General features: G+C 48.1%; 1 protein-coding gene across 1 annotated transcript in view; it reads right to left on the reverse strand.

Annotated features, from left to right (window-relative positions):
• STX18 (syntaxin 18) overlaps window positions 1–19526 on the reverse strand; it is a 119011-nt gene that overhangs the window by 22115 nt on the left and 77370 nt on the right. Inside the window, exons 3-5 of the mRNA XM_002923292.4 lie at window positions 13342–13457; window positions 11588–11665; window positions 11357–11423 (exon numbers count right to left, since the gene is read on the reverse strand). Of these exons, the coding sequence (XP_002923338.3) occupies window positions 11357–11423; window positions 11588–11665; window positions 13342–13457 (261 nt within the window). The remainder of the gene's footprint in view (window positions 1–11356; window positions 11424–11587; window positions 11666–13341; window positions 13458–19526) is intronic.

Genomic DNA, 19526 nt, shown 5'->3' on the forward strand with positions numbered 1-19526 from the left:
GACACTGGCTGCTTCACACCAGTGTGAAAGTGTTGCTACACACACACGTGAGCGCACACACGCACGCACACATGCACACGCACACACGCGCAGCGCACGCACACGCACGTGCACGCACGCGCGCACACACACGCACACACACGCGCACGCACACGCCTACACATCACGTAGTATATGTAAGGAGTATCTTGAATAAGTTAACTATAAAAACACGAGCGCCTTGTCTCAGGAACCAAGGCCTCTGCACTTGGCGTCTGCCTCCGGGCTCCTCCTACGGCTATACTGTTTTACCACCTTCAGGGCAGGGCTCGATCTCACCTACTCCTAGAAGCCTACCCTGACTCTCGGATCTCAAGCACACTCCCCATGGCACACCGTGCCACAGCCCTAGTCTTCTTCACAGGCAGTCACCAGCATCCGGGATGACCCCCCTAGTTCACTTGTTTATTGCCTGCCTTGCACCGCCGGAGGCCACGCTCTCAGAGCAGGGTCCTGGGCTGTCGGCCACAGTCGCTGCGCAGCCCTGGGTCCCCGATGAGTGCCTGGCATTCAGTATTTAATAAATACAGGTTGAATGAATGGATACCTTATAACAGCCAGTCATTAGCTAGGAGGAGAAAATACTTGTTGATTATGAAACAAGCCTTGGAGTAGCTTTCCTAGAATCCATACAGCACTGCAAAAATTAAGGGTAGACTGCTAAAAAGATCCATGATGAATTCCATGTTACTAGCCAGAAAGACTATACATAAAAGGAACAATGTAAATACATATACGGATGATTCTGTTAACGCCAGCTAACATCTACTGAGGGCTTATGTATTGAGCATTTTTCTAAACATGCTATATGGATAAACGTATTTAATGCCGTACATCCCTATAATAAGGTAGGTAATGATACTAACGACCTTCTTACAGAGGGGGAAACCGAAGTATATGGAAGCGAGGAAACTCGCCCGGGTCAAGCACTTAGTAAATGGCTGGGCTGGGGTGTGACTTAAGGAACCTGCCTCAGAGGCACGCTCTTAACAGCTGCTCGGCGAAGCGTAGAGTCCACCCACCGTGTTCCATGAAAACGGGCTTCTGGTCAAATGAATCTGAGAAAACGGAGTCAAAGCTAGATGGGTATTTTACTCTACAACGTTTTAGGGCCTTTAATAATGCTAAAATACATTTTGAATTTCCCAAAGGGATGTCGTTTCCAAATAACCTGACTGCGGAGACCATCTTCACGGGGCTTCTGGAAAAGCCCGGCATGCTGAGAAAGGCTCTTCTACAACGTTCCTAAAAGAATTTTCCAAAGTAACTATCATCAACCTTCCTAAACAGCCAGTGACGACGGCTGAGGAAGTCTAGAGCTTAGTTCCGTGAAACAGCAACGATGATTTACCGTACATCAGTGTTTCTGGGGCCAGAAATTTGAGAGTGGCTTGGCAGGGCAAGTTCTGACTCCGGGTCCTTCCTCAGGGTCCCAGCCAGATGCCCGCTGGGGCTGCATCACCCAAAGGCTTGCCACAGGCAGGAGGCTTCCCGTCCAAGGAGGCTCCTTCCCATGGTTGCCAAGAAGGTGATGGCCAGGAGCCTCGTTCCCTCATCAGGGGTCCATGGGAGTGTCACTGTCTCCCCAGGGCAAGCATTCTCTGAGACTATGGCAGACACATCAGTGCCTTTTATAACAGCCCAGAAGTCACACACTGTCATTTCTGTCCTACGCCACGGCCCCCGGCAGTTACAATGGTCCCCTCAGGCTCAAGGGGAGGGGACACAGACCTCACATCTCCCTCCCAATGGAGCAGTGATAAAACTGATTTTGATAAGACCATGTGGGATGGGATATGTTTGGATGCAGCCATCTTTGGAAAATACATCTGCTATTCTAAGGATCACAAATACACACAGATATAGTTATAAATATATTGATCACAGCACTACTTGTCATAACAATGACTTAAATTCTCATCAAAAAGTGCCAGGTTGACAGTGAGAAGATTGAGGGAAAGAGAAAACCCCATTTGCAATAGCCAAAGCAAAAGATAAAAAACTAACAACGACAACAAATACCACAGCATAAATTTAACAAGAAAAGCCCAAACCCACGTGTGAAAAACTGAAAGATTTTCTTGAAAGATACAAATATATCCTATAACAAATGGAAAGAGATACCATGTTCTTAGATGGGAAGAAGAAATATCATAAAGAGGTCAGTTCTCACGGAATTTAAGAAATGAAACAGATGAACATGGAGGGGGGGAAGAGAGAGAGAGGTAAACCATAAAGCAGACTCTTAACAATAGAGAACATCCTGAGGGCTGCTGGAGGGGAGGTGGGGTGGGGGACGGGCTAAATGGGTGATGGGGATTGAGGAGGGCACTTGTTGTGACCAGACTGGGTGTTGTATGAAAGTGATCACTCAATTCTACTCCGGAAAGTCCAGGAGAAACCTAGCCGCAAGCTTCCAGCTGTCCTCTCCCAGGGAAACAGGACAGACAGCACCTAACTCTCCCAGCAAGGAGAATGCGTGCGCATACAGAGTACTGTCAACCCGGGAAGCTCCCTGGGGGCTTGGCATCCAGTGTTTTCAGTAGGAGTCAGCCCAGGAACATGGAGCACCCAAGAAGCTTAACATACTCAGTCTCCAGTTCCTCCAGAGGTCAAATTCAAATAGTTTGGTCCAAGGCCCCGTCATAAATCACACTGTTAGCATAAACTCTCTGGTGTGACGGTCCAAGGCTCCAGGTATACAAAAACAAAACACACTCTTATCCGCCAAGACCTCGGAGGTTATCTTCCGAGAACTGACCCAGAGCCAGTTCCTTCATGATGTGCACAGTTGGGCACCCTAATCCTGCGGCTGTGTGAACCTTCTCCTGCACACCGTCTAGTCGGAGTTTGCTGCAGGTTTTTATCATGAAGGCTTTGTAATTTTGGGGGGCACTCTTGAGAAAGTAACATTTTGCCAGGCACAGAAGGGCAGAAAGGGTATGGTAGGCCCAGGGAAGCTAGGAGTGGGGCCACTGAGTCACAGGGTGGTCCCTGCACTCCGGAGAATTATTTGGTTATTTTAATAAAGAATTATTTTATATTTCCACAAGCCACGGACCAGAATTCCAGTTGTGGCACATCTGTCCCCCAACATGTCATTTTTATTTTAGCCATCCTAATAAATGTGAGATGGTATCTTGTCGTTTTTTGTTTTGTCGTGAAACAATCACATGCAGAAAGATCTTAAGTAAGTCCAAAGAACCCCTTCTCCTGAACCATCAGAGAGTAAGCTGCTAAGCTGATCCCCTTTCACCACTGAGTATTTCAGGATTCCCTGAAAACAAGAGCATTCTCTGATACAATCATCAAAATCAGCAATTTCACGTCACTACGCTACTTCCAGCCTTTCCCTGGACCCCATTCTACTTTGCCTAGCTGTCGGGGATTCCCTTTACAACAAAGGTCCAGTTCAGACTCACACACGGCATCTGGTCGCCACTTGTCCTCAGGCTCCTTTGCTTTAAACAGCTCCATAGTCTCGCCCTGAGTTTCATGACCTTGATACATGATGATGTGCCAGTTATCGTAGAAGACATCCCCAAATTTGAGTGTGTCTGACCTTCGTCAGCTGGATTCAGGTTACACGTCTTTGGCATAAAAAAGTGACATTCTACTTATGTTCTTCTCAGTGCATCCCATCAGGTTGTCCATGATTGCACTTCGATCACTTGACTGAGGTGGTGGCTGCCAGGCTTCCCCACTGCAAAGTTACTCTTTCCCCCTTTATAGTTAATAAGTTACAGGGAAGGGAGTGCTTTGATACTATGTAATTATCAATTTCAAATCTTCAATGTACTCATTAACCCATTCCTACCTAGATGGACTCATGATGTCCTATTTTATTCAGTGGGTTATCATCTGCTACTATCTTTTATTTAATGCTCAAACTGTCTCTTATTTGGCCAGTGGAAACCCCTTCATACTGACTTGTGTCCTCCTCCCATGTTCCCATCATCCTCTGAGCCCTTCCTTACTGTCTGCTGTGACAAAATGCTCCAGGTTCATGTTCTACTTTCCCACCCCAGCCCCAGACTTCGCCATTTCCACAAGGAGCCCTGGTTCCTGGAAGCTGAACTGGCTACGTGGAAGCCAAGATCTGAGTGTTAGGCAGGCTTGTCACTACTGGGGTGTCCCTGCTTCCAGGCCCATTTGCATACCCACACATACACACTCATTTACAACCATATTTATTTCTATTTCCACCTATGCAAACTGCAAGCCAGGAGTTCACACGGGTACCTTTCCTTCCAACCCAACACCACAGGGTTCATTCTGCCTTTTTCCCTTCCACTTCCCCGACTATGTGAAACCTGGCTTCCACCATCCTTGTGTATTTCCTTATTTGACCAATCCCCCTACATAACCAACCTGCCATCTCCACTGCCACTCTTCCCCCCACAGGAGTGCACCCCTCTCCTTACTCAGGCTGTGACCTGCCCTAGGAAACGGTGGCTCCTGCACTCACCCATCCTGCTCTGCCCCAGTCCATGGCTGCAGGACTCAACTGTTGAGGAAGAAGGGCTTAATTGACTTTTGAATAAAGGGCTCCTGTAACGTCTGTAATCCTTTGTGTCGAGAGTATGCTAATGTACCAGTTTTCAATTTAAAATGAATAAAAGACTGCAATGCAGCAGACAAAGTCAAGAGCTTTTTTTTTTAAGTGATAAAAACAGATCTCATTATACACAAAATGTCTATTGCGATCCACAGGGAAATTACAAATTAACTAGTTGAAGGCACTTTGAAAAAAGCAATTTTTAAAAAGTCATCAGAAAGATCAGTTTATGCCCCATGATTTATTTAAATTGATTTCTCTAACCGAAGGCTGAGCATTTCATAGCCACAATCAACACAGTTTCCACCTGGGCAACATCTGTTTCCAGGTCCCTTATTTGAAAACCTTGGGATTCTATTTAAAATTTAAGAAGAATAGAAAGAGACAGAACGAGGGAGGGAATCCGACTTTTCAGTTATGAAACAAGAAAATATGTAATAGAAATTCTTCACCTTATACAAAAGTTAAGAGAAAAGTGATTATTAATATTCCAGGGTTAAGTATGGCTCTTACACTTCTTTTCTGCTCCCAATCAAGGCTCTTGGTAGAAAGAAGATATTTTTGGTACAGAATATCATAGTACCATCATTTCAAAAGCGGCTTTCAGACTCAGGTGTCTGCTCTGGCACAGGCACTGTGCACTCCCACACAGCAGGAAATGCCTCACACCACCGCGAGCAAGCCATCCGCACACCCACACGGATATCTACTGGACATCAAGCCCCCGCTGCACCAACTGTGATCCACAGGCCGGTACCAGACTACAAACTGTTTGTCACTGGTCTGCTACGGGAGAAGTGCAAAAACCAACAGCAAGCACGTAGAGAGGTTTATGGCAATCTGACTGCCACACAGTCAGAAACACACCTGCTGAGCAGGGTACATAGATCAGATGAACGCCGGTGGCGGGTCACCTGCAGTGTGGGCTGGGAACCTGACCTGCGCAGTGGGGTCCGCACCTGTCCACAATGGACTGCAAACAACACACAACAAAAAAGCAGTCCCTCACCTCAGAAAGCCTGTTGTGAGCCAAGGGTCAGCATACTTTTTCTGTAAAGGGCCAGATGGTAACTATTTTAGGCTTTGCAGAACATACATGGTCTCCATCTTGCATTCTTTTTTCCTTTTTTATTTTACAAACCTTTAAAAATATAACAACCATGTTCAGCTTGAGGGCTGGACGAAAATGAGCAAAGGCTAGACTTGGCCCACAGGCCATGACGTGCTGATGCCCTGTTCCAGATAGTATGACCAAATCACAGATGGGGAAACAGGGAGAGGCTGGGAAGAGGGCACAAGCTTTCAGCTCGAGGATAAATAAGATCTGAGGATCTCATGTAGAACATGGTGACTACGGTGGATAATACTGTATTGTACAACTGAAACTGGCTAAGAGAGTAGAACTTAAACAATCTCACCCAAAAAAAGAAGAAAAAAAGACAAATATGTGAGGTGACAGGTGTGCTCCTGAACAAGACGAGCAGGAGCCATTCCACAATGTGCCTGTGTCTCAGATCACCACAGTGCACACGGTCAGTGTCTTACAGCGTCACGTCACTTATGCCTTGGTAAATCTGAAGGTTTCAAAAGGGACAAATTCACATCACATCGCATCAATTCGTGTCTTCCTTCATCTTTGTTGTCCTCCTCCCTATCCCCCCATCACTGGCAAAATTTATTGAGCTCTTACTACGTGCAGGGTCCTGGGTTAGGGGCTGGATTTTAAGAGGTAAAAGGCACAAGGCTGCCCTCGCCAAGCTTCCAATCTGGTTGGGACTAGATAATAAAACGAGCACCCTCGGCAAGGATCAAGTCAGTATGCGGAGTATGTGTCACAAGAACGCCAGTGCCTTTTTTCAAAAAGGGGGAGGAAAAATGGAATTAGTGAAATTTTGATCTTTTGTGCCAGCTTAAGGGAGTAAATAATAAATTTACGGTCATGCACCCAGCCATGGGATTAGGCAGTATTTCCTGAAGTGCGTCTGCCCGTGATTCAAGAGAGAAGGCTCCACAGTGAGCAGGGCTTAGGAAAATGTAATCAAGGCATGTGGCAACGTACAGACCTGAAGAACTCTGTACACTCAGCGTTCCTCAGGCTTGTTTGACCATGGAAACTGCTTTTGGAGTTACACTTACTTAGGCCACCAGGATCTCCTCAGACACCTTAGGAAGTTCTCACTTATGCTATCCTTCACTAGAATTAACAGTAGGATCTGCTAATATTCCGGAAATTAACTTCGAGCTCCATGGGTAAATGCAGAAAGTGCCTCGGCCTTCTTCCGTAATGTTTCATATCACCCAACGTGAGAAGGAACCACCATCTTTCAGACAGTAAGTTTGATCCTACTCAAATCTCCCTTGAGATGGGAGAAAAGAGCCAAAAGTTCCCACTCTAAGAAGAACATCCTTGTACTAGTGAAAGTGATGTGTTCAAATCTGGACCCAAACCAGCAAACTTTAAAGCCAGGTCACCATGGGTAAATGACTCACCCTGGATAAGAAAGAAACAGCACTTTAAAGAGACAGGCCTAATATTTTAAGTTCAATCTGTTCCGGGACTCCTATCTAGTCTATTGTGCCCCCCCCCCCAGAGAATCCTCTGAACTCGCAGAAAAGAATATCAGAGGTCTGTCCTGATTTCTAGATAGCTACCTTAAACCTCTTCCCCAAGAAAAAGCCCATCATACAGAACCTGATTACTTTGTGAAAAGGGGAAATGTTTTAGAGGGTATTCCCGGGAGGGCGTGTGATAGCTCGATTACAACCAAAGATTAGTGCTTCAAGGTGGTTAGGAGGATAATGGGCATATTTCAAACCCTTTTGGGATGACAAGGCCACTTGTGCCAATGCTGCGTCTAATAGTGGCCCACAACCTTTCCAACTTACAAGCTCTCACGTGTAGACCTGAGGAGCCAGGCATGAGTGACTACACCGCATTCCTTCCTTCATTCAAGAACCATTAACTGAGCATCGACTTTGCGGCAGGCTCTGATCAAGAAGCTGGCATCACAGAGATGGAAAACACAGCGTCCCTGCCTTCAAAGGACTCACGGTCTCAGAGCAGGAGAAAGAAGAGACATGAGACTGCAGTAAAAGTTCTCTCCAGCCCTCATGTCCAGCAGAAGACAACTGGCAGCAAGTGCCACTGTCAACTCAGAGAGGACAGCTGCTAGGGGAACGGGAGAAAATGTCACACTTAACAATGGCGCTACCCTTCTAAGAAAACAGAACAGCAGAAAGATCAGCCGAGACTGCTTCTGGCTTAATGAGCAAAACATTTCACCCATTTTAGAATAAGCACCCTTTGCTATGAGAGATCAGCGTGTTATCACGACCCTGTATGAAAATAAATACCAGTAGAGAGTATCTTTTTTCCTATACTATGAAAGATTTAAAATGATCAGACGGTTCCTTCACTAACAAATACGCTTTACTTCTGCCAAGAACAAAAGCAGCATGATAGTAGCAACCCTGCCATAAAACAGGAGCATTTGGGTTTCTCGAATCTAGTTTATGAGAATGATTTTTCTCAATAACTATCACCAATCAAAACAAAATAGTACAAAAACAAAGAACCCACAAATCCAACTTGACAATAAAACTCTTAGAGTCAGCTTATCTCCAGGCAAGCAGTCATTCATTCACCCAACAGCCCTCGGTGAGTGGTGTCCCCAGACCAGGACAGCATCGTGCTGCATGAGGGACTCGGGAGGTCCAACAGCAGCCCTCCAGGAGCATATGTGTTACACCACCCATGACAGTGTGCAGAGAACCCACGGAGAAAGGAGCCACCAGCACGGCCCGCGGGGCCAGGAAGTCTTTACAGAGCAAGCAACATCTTAATTGGGGCTGGAAGGATAAACAGGAGTTTGCTTGCCAGAGGAATGGGGGGGGGGGAGAAGGACAGAAAGTATAAGGACATGTGAAGGGCATTCTGGACAGAGAAATCAGCAAGGATTAAGGCATGAGCGTTCCAAGAACAAGGCCTCTTTAGAACACAAAGTCACATGTGGTCAGAGCAGAGATCCACAGGGACCAAGTAAGAAGCAAAGGCTGCCATCTGATCATTGCAGGCCTTGAATGCCATGCTATGAAGTTGAGCTTTTGTAAGACACGGGAAGCGAGGGAGTGGTAAAATTATATGTATGTTTTAGGCAGTCGTCTTCTGGGACAAGGTGAGGAAAGAACTAGGAGGAGGCTGGACTACATTGTGTGGGTCACAGAGTTACCTCCCTCAAGGTCTTTTGCTCAAAGTAACTGGCACAGGTCAGCTATGCGGCAGGAGAAAAGCCTATACCTGACTGTTGAAATGAGAACAACTCCCATCTGACTGATCTTAATTTGTCAAAACCTCTGCTGAGAACTGGGAAGTGAGGAGGCAGCAGCAACGGGGTACCTGGGGTACCTGCTAAGTCTCAGGAGTCAGGGTCCGTTTGGGTGAGGAAGCAGCAACGGGCACCTCTCCTGCTGATGGGGGCAGGGGGCCAAGGGACCGCCACCCTGTGTGGATGGTAAGTCACTGATGGCCAGGCCCACCCTTCTCCTCCAGGACGGCTCTGGGCACCCCTCCACCGGCACTCCTCCCCAAGCTGGGGCTGCTTTCTTCCTCTGTCAGCGCTTTCCCAGACCCTCCTCTTTCCGCGTCCAACACAAAGCCCATTGGTTTGAGAAGTCTGCCAAGTTACCCTGGCACTCAAACCTTGGTTCAGCTGTAACTCAGATTCTCTGGGCCTCCATGTCCTCAATAAAATCAGATACTAGTATTTATTATTAGCAGAGTAGCTGTGAGGCTCAAATGGAATTAACACACTGGCAAACACAGGGCGAATGCTCAATCGTAGATAACAGCCCATATCAACATATGTTAACGCTTAGAGCAAGCACTTTACCTACCCCAGTGCCTTTGTTCTCACGACCCAATAAGGGAGGTATTTTGAATTTTTCCATTTTACAAGGGAGGAAACTAAGGTGTAGAGAAGTCAAGCAATCTTCCCAAAGTCACACAGCTTGTAAGTGGCAGAGGCAGGCCTGGAACGCTGGCTGTCTGGCTATAGAGTGTGAGCGCCAAGGCGTGATGCCGTGCTACTCCACAGCTCCATTCCGCCCCCACCCCGCCCCCAGACGGGGCCTAACTTGCTAACAGGCCAATTGCGACGTATCCTGATTAAGTTGGCTAATTTCTCATGTTTCTATAGCAACCCAGCCTGACTCTAAGCTCCTTGAGGGCAGAGACTTTATCTCTTACTCTCTCTATCCTCATCGCCCTGTTGTAATAAATAGTAATTATTTGCTAACAGATGACTTGACTCATCTACTTACTATCCCCCACAGATATTTCTATTTGCTGGCATTACAGTTTCAACCCTGTCTCACCAGTGCACACAAGAGTTAACACAGCAGGCCTGAGACTGCCCTCCTGAACAAGGCCCATGTGCAGGCTTGGCCCTGGGCTGGTGTCTGGGAATTGGGACTGTGGGAGGGTTCCCATAACCCTAATTGCTGAGTGGCTCCCTGTGCCTGAACTGTTGCACAGACAGTGTGGTTTATGCAGAAACACCTGCCTTCCTGCTGCGAGTCTGGAATTTGGGCATGTGCCAACTAGGAGGTGCCTCTGTGACCAGCTCCCAGTGAAATCCCTGGCTGGTGAGTTTCCAGTGGGCATTTCACACAATTGTCACAGGTCACACCCTGTGTGACTCCACTACGGGGGACCCTTGGAAGCCCACTCCCGGTTTCCTCTGCATGTCACCCGTTTCCCTTTGCCACTTGCTCTGCACCCTCTCACTGTGACAGATCTCAGGCGCAAGTTCCGCAGGTCCCCCCAGCGCACCGCCTAACCTGGGCTGGTGCTGGGTCTCGACACAATCAGAATTAAGACAATTTGTCCCCAAGTAGTATGTACTCTTACCTTCTGAAAGAATGTCCTAAAATCTTTCCAAGGCCAGTTTAGAAGGGGTCAAGAGTTGAAGCCTGGACCTAGCACTCCCCGCTTATTTTAAGAAGCCTATCTCAGGCTGGCTGAGCAGCGGCAAGGGAAGCAGCTTTGAGTCCCTGTGCTCTAGAAGCTGGCGTGCACTCCTACGGGGAAGACAGGCGGGGAACAGACACATGCCACAGGAGATACTGAAGTCTCGCTCTGCTGCTTCCTGGCTGTGTGGCCTTGTGCAAGTCCTTTAACGTCCTCAGCTGCAAAAGGGGGGGTCACAACAGCACATGGCATCGAGTGTTCTGTTAGAAGGGAGGTGCATGCTGCAGAGGACCTGAGGAACACCTGACAGGGGAGCACTGGCTGCTGTGCTCCAGCTCTTGCCTCAGAAAAATACTTTGAGAGACAGCAAGGAAAGGCACCGGGGGCAAAGAGAAAGAGGTAAGATGGCAAAAACTGTGCCAACCACACGGGGTTCTTAACACCAGATGGGCTTGAGCATGAATTCTGAACCAACAAACAGCCTGGGCTCAAAGCACAGCTCTGCCACCTCCTGGCTGTGGGACCTTGGGTGAGTTAGCCAGCTTTGCGAGCGGCAGCCTCCCCATCTGGAAAATGAGGATAAGAACGGTACGCACCCCACAAGGTGGCTGCGCGCTAATAACGAGTCTAGTACAGAGCCTGGCACAGCAGTCGGGGCTCCATAAGTACTAGCTATTGCATTTTGTGAAGAAATCCAAGCACTGTACGTTGCAAAGCATAAGGACTCTAGAAACATTAGTTGCTATCATTACTATGATTAATTAAGGAACCCCAGCAGAGACAATACTTACAGTCTTTTCTTATCCACCACTCGTTTAACTCGGATGGCTCTCTGTTCTGAGTAAAGTTTACAAACTCCTGTTGTAGGGAAAACACCAGAACAGAGACCATTTAAAACCGCTTCGCAGGCAAAGGTGTCATTAAGTATTAGGAGACACTATAGTCTTCAGCTAGCAAAGCTCAATTTTGCATCACGTCTATGGTGAAATGCCACTTTTGACCTTTAAGATAAAATGAAATACTTTTTAAGTAATCTTCGATGAAATCCAGAACCACGCTCCTGTGCTCCTTCACTTGCTGGGAGTGTATCTCCTTGTGAGCTGGAACAGAAAAGGACAGCAGTCAGGTCTCTGTGCTCAATTACATGGGGAACAATTCATCAGCTTCCTCAGAACAGTTTCTTTATGGAAAGTATTTGTAAAAATACAGTGATAAAACAAGTCTCTGTCAAGTAACATTACATTTTTAAAAGAGGAAGATTTATTGGGCTTCGCAAGAGTAAAAGATTAAACCCGTAGAAAAACTACAGTCAAAGAATTTACGGTTTATTATAGCACGCAGGGGTCGTACAGGATGCGCCCCACTACCTGAGAGCTGACCCCGTTTGTCTTAACAGCATCCAATGCTCAAGCTGACCTTCAAGTAACATTTATTTAAATCAAACTCAAGCCGCACACTACCCTGCCTGTCTGGGCTGTTTTTCAGCTTGGAATGCTCTGTCTTTGCCCTTCAGCCACTCCCATTCCAAGGGCCCCTTAGACATGGAGTCACACCTTCCTTCTCAAGGAAACCTTCCTTGACTCTCCTAGCCATAAGGATGCCTGGCTTCTGCAAACTGTCACATCTGCTTCAGGTCTGTGCCATTTACTTTGGTAGGACAGCTCCCATCTTCTGAGAGGCTGAGTGCCTGCCACATGCGGGCACTCTGATGGTACTTACATACACGACTGTGCATGTGAAAGGCGATCTGGAGGCCTAGTTTCCACACAGAGAAACTAGCAAGGTTCAGTCAATAAGAAGCCCAAGGTCACATGGTTTGGTACTTAATTGCTGGTTTTATTCATAATCATGTACTTCTAGGTTATTTCAATGACTGTTTAGGCCCTTACGGGTAGGAAACATGAATCATGTTTTTACTATTGGGCTGCTTAACCCGAGATTCACATGAGGGATTCTGCGGATCCTGAAACTGTACACAAAATTCCGTGAGTATGTGTGTGTCTCTGGCAAGAACGTCTATAGCTTTCCTCAGACTCTGAGTGGCCCATCAGGGCTGTGATGGAAGCTTCCTAATACAAGTCAGTGTCAAGCATTCAGCAGCATCTGGTTGCTCTGAGCTCTGTGCTGTTTAATGGAACCTGGATCTGCCTAAGCACATTACGAAAGGGTCAAGGAAGATCCATGGCTGGGGAAGCTGTCTCACGGCCCCAGTGAGAATGAGACATCAGTGAAGACGACGTGCTACTAACAACCCTGGTGCCGGTCATGGCGCTAAGCACCCGCTGAACTCAACTGAATTCCCCTAACAGCCCTAAGAGATATACCCTATAACTGTCTCCACTTTACAGCCAAAGAAACTGAGGCCCACGGCAATTGAGTGACTTGCCCCAAGCTGTATGGGTAGAACACGGTGGAGCTGAGGAGGGCACCAGAGTAGAGAGCTGAGAACTCCCTCCTCCGTCCCTGTCCACACGCCGTTGACCACTGACCCCCTAAGTGCCACACAGAGCACAGGCGTGTGCACAATCTGTCTGCTTACGCCCTTAGGAAATGTCTGCTTGTGCGTGGAGAGGTCCTTCTCACCTGCCTCCTCCTTGACTTGAATCACAGCCTTTTTGTTACTTTTCACAGCTGATCAAGAAAAGAAGAATTTTAAAGTTTTGAAGCCTAAATAACAGCAACACAAGAGAGAACTTGAGCTGGGCACATCCTATGAATCCTGTCTGAGGCTTTGCAGAGTCAGGGCGGGCTGGCCATGTCTCTCAGAGCACCTCACCTTGAGTTCTCAGCTGCTGAATTGCTTCCGAGCAGGTCCTCATGAACGTCTGAGCATCCTGGTCTATCTGGTCCCGCTCTGTGTCTGTCATCCTTCCATATTCAGACATGACATAGCTTAAAAAAAAAAAAAAAAAAAAAAAAAAAAAGGTGGGACGGGGGACAAAATCTTAAAGCAGCAGCAAACGACCACAGTGTTGTCTGGATGGCATGTGTAGGGAAGAGAAAGCTTTCCTGTTGACGCGACATTTAAGCCGAGCCCAGATGGAGAGGAACTGGCCAGGCTAAGAGGCGGGAGAACACCCTACCTAGCAGAACCAACAGATATGAAGGCCGTTAGGTAGAAAACGCTTCCTGTGGAGACCGAACTGGAGCAGCCAGTCCAGCGACGGTGAGGGGAGCAGGGAGTGGGGTCAGGGGCGGCGGCATAGGCCTAAGGAGGAATGTGGGCTCTGACTGTGAGAACGACAGGGCAGCTACTGAAGGCTCTCACGTCACACGATGACAGAACTAGACACATGAGGCACCCTGGGTGCTGCATGGAGAATCACGGGGGGGCTGCTGTCGGGAGGGCTTGAGATGTACGTAGAAAACTGTTTCAGGCTGCCACTTTCTCCATGTTGACAAGCAGTCTTCGAGACTCACAACAAAAGAGCTTTTAGAAGTATTTCGTTTCCCCTGAGCCTGACTGAGCTCGAGAGGGCGCTCGCCTACGCTGACGCAGCACCGTGAAGCTCAGGGTATCCCAGTCAGAGAGCCGTGCTCATCTTCCCAAGAGCTGGGCAGGGGTGGCCGCATTATTATTAACAGCGATGCTAATGAGCCTAATTAAACACTGTGGACATTACAACTGAAATTTAGAATCACAAAATAGCAAGTTCAAAGGGACCTCAGATAATGTAGACTCAACTCATTCCATTCCCATCTACTAGCCCTGCCAGCCCCTCATCCTGAGAATAAAACACGAAGGCCTGATCGCCCCGACCCGACATGTGACCTGCTTCCTGACACTCAGCCTCCTGCCCTGCACGCCGAAGACACTGGCGGCCTTGCTGCCCACGATAGGCCACGCATGCTCCTGACCCTGCTGCAGCCTGGAATGTCTTCCAGCCGATGCTCTTCCAACAGATGTCCACATGCTTCCTCCTCATTCGGATCTCTGATCACAGCCAGCGTCCCTGACCACCCCCTGCTCTCGCCCCCTGCACGGGCCACTGTCGCTGGTTCTTAAATGCCTATGCCGGATATTATAGTACTGTCTCTGAGATCCCAAGTCCCCTTCTACTCTGCTCTGTGGTATGGGGCTGGGGCACTCCAGATCATACTGCTGCTCTACGGCCATCCGTTCCTCGCCCGGCCTCGTTTTCCTTACAGCACTTAGCACTCCCTAAAATGCAGATGTCGATCTCCTCCCAGGAGCACATAAGCTTCAGGAAAGCAAGGATTCTGTCCCTTTTCGTTTCCACAAAACCTAAAACGGTGTCCAGCACATAGTAGGTGTGCTAACAGTAGCTGAGCACTTAGGTGCACCAGACACTACCCTCAGTGCCTTACATGTATTTCATGGACTCACTTCAGCCTTACTTCATCCACTCATCCACTTCTATGCTAACCCCCATACGTCAGGCATGGTGGCAGGGGCGGGTGGGGGGTCCACAGTTGGAACAAGGCTTACTTCTGATCCCCGCAGAGGGCGGGTACCAAACCACAGAGGCACTGACATAGAAACAAGGGGCACAAGGAACTGTTTGGATGGTGTTGGGCTGCAAGTGGACAGGGGGACCCACGGGGAGAGAGGTCAGTGCGTGTGGGGGAGATGCCAGGCAGGCAGAGAGGGAGATGCTCCCCACAGAGGACAGCGGGAAAAGACCTACTACAAATGCCCAACCTGCAGGTCACTGTTGGAATGACCGTACGCCGTATGGTCCACATGAGGATAATCCTGAGTGTGAAAGGGAAAACAGGAGCGCACCAGGGGCTCCCTGCACACCGGGCATCGGGGCCGTGGAGCTCTCCGGGCTTCGCATCACTGCGAGGGGCAGCCTGCCACCACCCGCACACAGTCAGCGTCTCCACAGTGAGCATCTAGCATATGTCTACTCTAGTTTTCAAAGGAACGTAGATGTTATTATGATAAATATACATTTATTTAAAACTGTACTGAATCTGCAAGAGCTGCTTCTCCAGTATCGCTAGGTTTCCTCAAAATACGATCATACGAATACTCTATTATCAACTGAAGAGGAGCCCTCGAAGTACAGAAGTTGGGGCAGCCGGCATAGCCACTGGAGGATGAGCAACAGAGAGTCTGCATTTTGCACGGGGTCCTCTGTGGTGGCTGGCCTGGGCGCAGATGCAAGAACCTGGGTGGTCTGGGTCACAGTTAAGGGAAGAGGCAGAGAGACTCTGGGCCGAGGCCAGGTCAGTGGGGAGGAGGCCAGTGGATCTGAGGAAGATTTACTAGGCAATGAGGACTGGCTGGCTGAGGAGGGAACGGAGGAGGGCCCAGGGTCCAGGGCACGGCAGGCACAGGTGTGGAAGGACAGATGTTCTGGCGTCGGGTCAAAGACAGCACAGGAAGTTTAGGACATGACAGGTGAGGAGACGGAGCAACTTGAAAGAATTCAAACTCTTACTTTTCTGTGAGAATTTAAAAACAGCACCAGCTATATAATGGGCATTTGAAACATACTCATCAAAAGTAAGGAAGGCCTGCTGGTGACAGAGCCCCAAATTAAGTATCACAATAACAAAATTATTACTGTGTTGAAAAGGTTAACTATCTGGCAAATAAATTCCAAAAAAATATATTCTCATAGGACACGCATATAGAAATTCATCAAACTTTAATTTTATTTCCTTTATGAGGTACAGAGGGGTAATTTTATTACAGACCTCAATTTACCAAAATATTAGATTCAATTAAAGGAGACCAAGTTAGGTATAGGTCTGGATTAATCAATTTACTTCAAGAAAAAAGGGAGGGGAAAAAATGGGTAGTAAGTTTATTTACTGGTTCAGAAATTCAAAGGAATTTTTTTTTTTTTAATTATTTGGTTGGTCAGTATAAAGGGGCAAGTTCAAAATTACAAAATTTCATTGATCCTGTGCCTATTACTTTAATATGCAGTTAGATGCTTCCTGAGGATACAGGAGAGAATAGTGTACGATTTTTTTAAAGAATTATTCATTTTAGAGAGAGAGAGAAAGAGAGCATGTGTGCAGGGGTGGGGGGATGGAGGGTGGCCAGAGGGAGAACGAGAATCTTGAGTGCACTCGCCCCTGAGCGTGGAGCCCAACGGGGGGCTCAATCTCATGACCCTGAGATCATGACCCGAGCAGAAATCAAGAGTCAGACACTTAAATGACTGAGCCACCCAGGTGCCCCGGTGTAAATGATTTTGTACTCTGTTTCAAAGGTTACTGAAAAGGTATGGACAAAAGTGAAAGGCTACAATCTTATTTTTGCTATAAATATTACATAGAGGCAAGTACAGGACCCTGTCCACAGTATATGCCCAACAGACAGCACAGATTACCCTATTAACGTCTAGGCTACAGATATGAACAAATACAGACCCTGCTCTCAATAAACACATCACGACAGGTAACAGCCACAGACTTCTGTATGTGCGTTTACATCACGATGGCTATGCATAAAGCCTTCCCAGCATTAACACTACTCACTGTGCTAAGCACTTCACATATATTTACCCATTTAATACTTAAAACTCCATGAGGTGGATACTATTACAATTCTCACTTTATATAGGAGGCAACTGAGGCACAGAGAGGTTAAGTAACTGCCTAGGTCACACAGCTAGTAATTAGCAGAGTTGTAATTCAAACTAAAGCATCCTGGCTCTGGAGTCTATGCTCTTAACCACTACCCAGGGGACCTCTCATGTCACAAGAGGGAACAGAGTTTAGGAGAGAGGATGTTTTTTTTCCCCTTAGTTGATGGAGAGGAAGGTGATCTATGAACCAAATCTTGAAAGCCAGGATGTGGCCATGGGGAGGCAAGAGTGGACACTCTCAGGAAGTAACAGAATGGAATCAGGAGAGAGCGAGCCTGTCTGGAGAAGAGTCAGTGGTCCAATGTGGCCGGCGCACAGGACAGGTGGAGCAATGAGTTCTTGGTGGGAATCCAGCACTAATCAAAGGAGTTTCATTCTGTAGTCACTGGAAGGGCTGGGCCTGATGTAAATGAATATGGCAGTATCTCGTTAGATGGAGGAGAGGGGGAAATGGGTTACCGAAACGAGGCAGAGAAGCCTGCCTTATTCCTCTCTGGCTCCTTAGTGCCATGTAAGAGGGAGGTGCCCGTGCATTTCTTTTGAACTGAATTTTAAGAAAGGAGCAATGGCAGAGTGTAGGTGCTGGCAAGGACTGGAAAGAGGAGATGGATCTGAGAGGTGAAACTGTCAGGAACAGCACAGCATTTTCAGATCCTGGATGAGCAGCAGACATTGATGGAAACAACACAGAAGAAGAGAAAATGAGGTGGAAATATGAAAGAAACCATGATTAACACTTGTCCTCACAATGCAGTTTGAAAGGACAGAAGTAATGCTCTGGAGACCAAATGTTCCATGACTGACACTTTGTTTTGATAAAAGAAACCAGGGCGAATAGACTTTTAGAACCATTTGGTGATAAAATCTGGAGAAACTAAAGGAGATTTTTAAGTAACAAAGGATGGCTTTCTGAAGTTCTAGGATCTATAAGGAGAAAGGGGAGTCACTGGGACATTCAGTGCAGCGGCCACAGACTGAGGCAGGCCGGAGACTACAAACTGAAAGACAGGAAGACAGTGGCTCCATCTAAAATCCCAGGAACAGACTGCTTTCACGTGACGGCACTCAAAAAATGCTTGCTTGCATGGATCTTGTTGAATTGATCTGACCATTTTAATCCTAATCTCCGGGAAGAAGGGAAGGAGGCCGGGAGTGGGAGGCCACAGGGCCGAACTGTTGCAGTCAGAGCCAGAGATGAAGGAGGACCAGCAGCTAACCACTCACTGTTTAGCTGAGTTTAGGAACAAGTGGGAATCGAAGACACAGAGATCAAAATATTGGCTTTATCCTGATGACTCGACTCAGGTGGTCCCCGGATGGGGCCTACAAGTGCGTTCCGTGTCCCCGCTGCATGAGCCTTCCCGTGCTCCTGGCCAGCTGTTCTTTCTCTTCGCCTGCTCCTCCAACTGCCAGCTCCTCGAGCCCGTCCACAGGGGGAGAAGCAAGGGCTTCCTGCTTTCAGAGCACGCCCCCGGGCTGTCCCCCATCTTCCTCTGGGCCCACGGACACCACCTTCTCTCTGCCTCCCTTCGGCCTCCCACGGGTGGAGGCACACCTCCTAGCTCTGCCAACCCCCGCACCCCCCAGCACCAGGGCGGCCCCCACAACACTCCTTCTCTCCCCTGCACCACGGACCTTTACAGAAGCATGGTGTGTACGCGGTGCCCAGAGAGCATTGGCCCACAGTGAACTCTACTGTCACTAACGTATTAGTCACTAACAGCATTTTTTCCCTGTCTACTAGATCTTTCCCAGCAAACACGGTGTTATTTCTCCCAACTCGAACAAAACAAAACAAAACCTCTCAACTCCACGTCTCCTACCAGCTACTGCTAATCTCTCCCTTCATTTGGGTAAAACTTCTCCATGTTCCTGACCACCGCTTCCTGACTGCAATCCAGACAGGCTTTACTCTCCTCACTCCACCGCTGTCCTTGCTCACCAGCTCAGTCCTGACCCAGTCCCTGTGCACACAGCGGATGGAGCCGATGACATCCCCTCCCTGACCTGGGCTCCTCCTCTGCCCTCCAGGACTCCACTCCTGATTTCCTCCTACTGCGCCTGGGGCTCATTTTCAGGCTTTTTGGGGACACCTCCCAGCGCCCCGAACACTAAAGATGGACAGCTCGCGGCTCGGTCCCTGCTTCTCTTCGCTGTCAACACTGCTCGCCAGATGAGTAGGTCTGGTCTTGTGGCTTTAGCAGCACAAATACCAGTTTTATGCTTGTAAGTCTCAAACTGCCATCTCAGCCTGAACCTCTCCTAGAACTTGAGACCCAAGTACCTAACTGCCTGCTCAACACCTCCGCCCGGATGTTGAATTCGCCTTGTGAACGCCCCCCACGCAGCCCCCCGCCCCCCACGGCTCGCCCCAAACCCGCTCCTGCCG

This window comes from Ailuropoda melanoleuca, chromosome 11, assembly GCF_002007445.2.
Source record: "Ailuropoda melanoleuca isolate Jingjing chromosome 11, ASM200744v2, whole genome shotgun sequence".
NCBI classification, from domain to species: domain Eukaryota; kingdom Metazoa; phylum Chordata; class Mammalia; order Carnivora; family Ursidae; genus Ailuropoda; species Ailuropoda melanoleuca.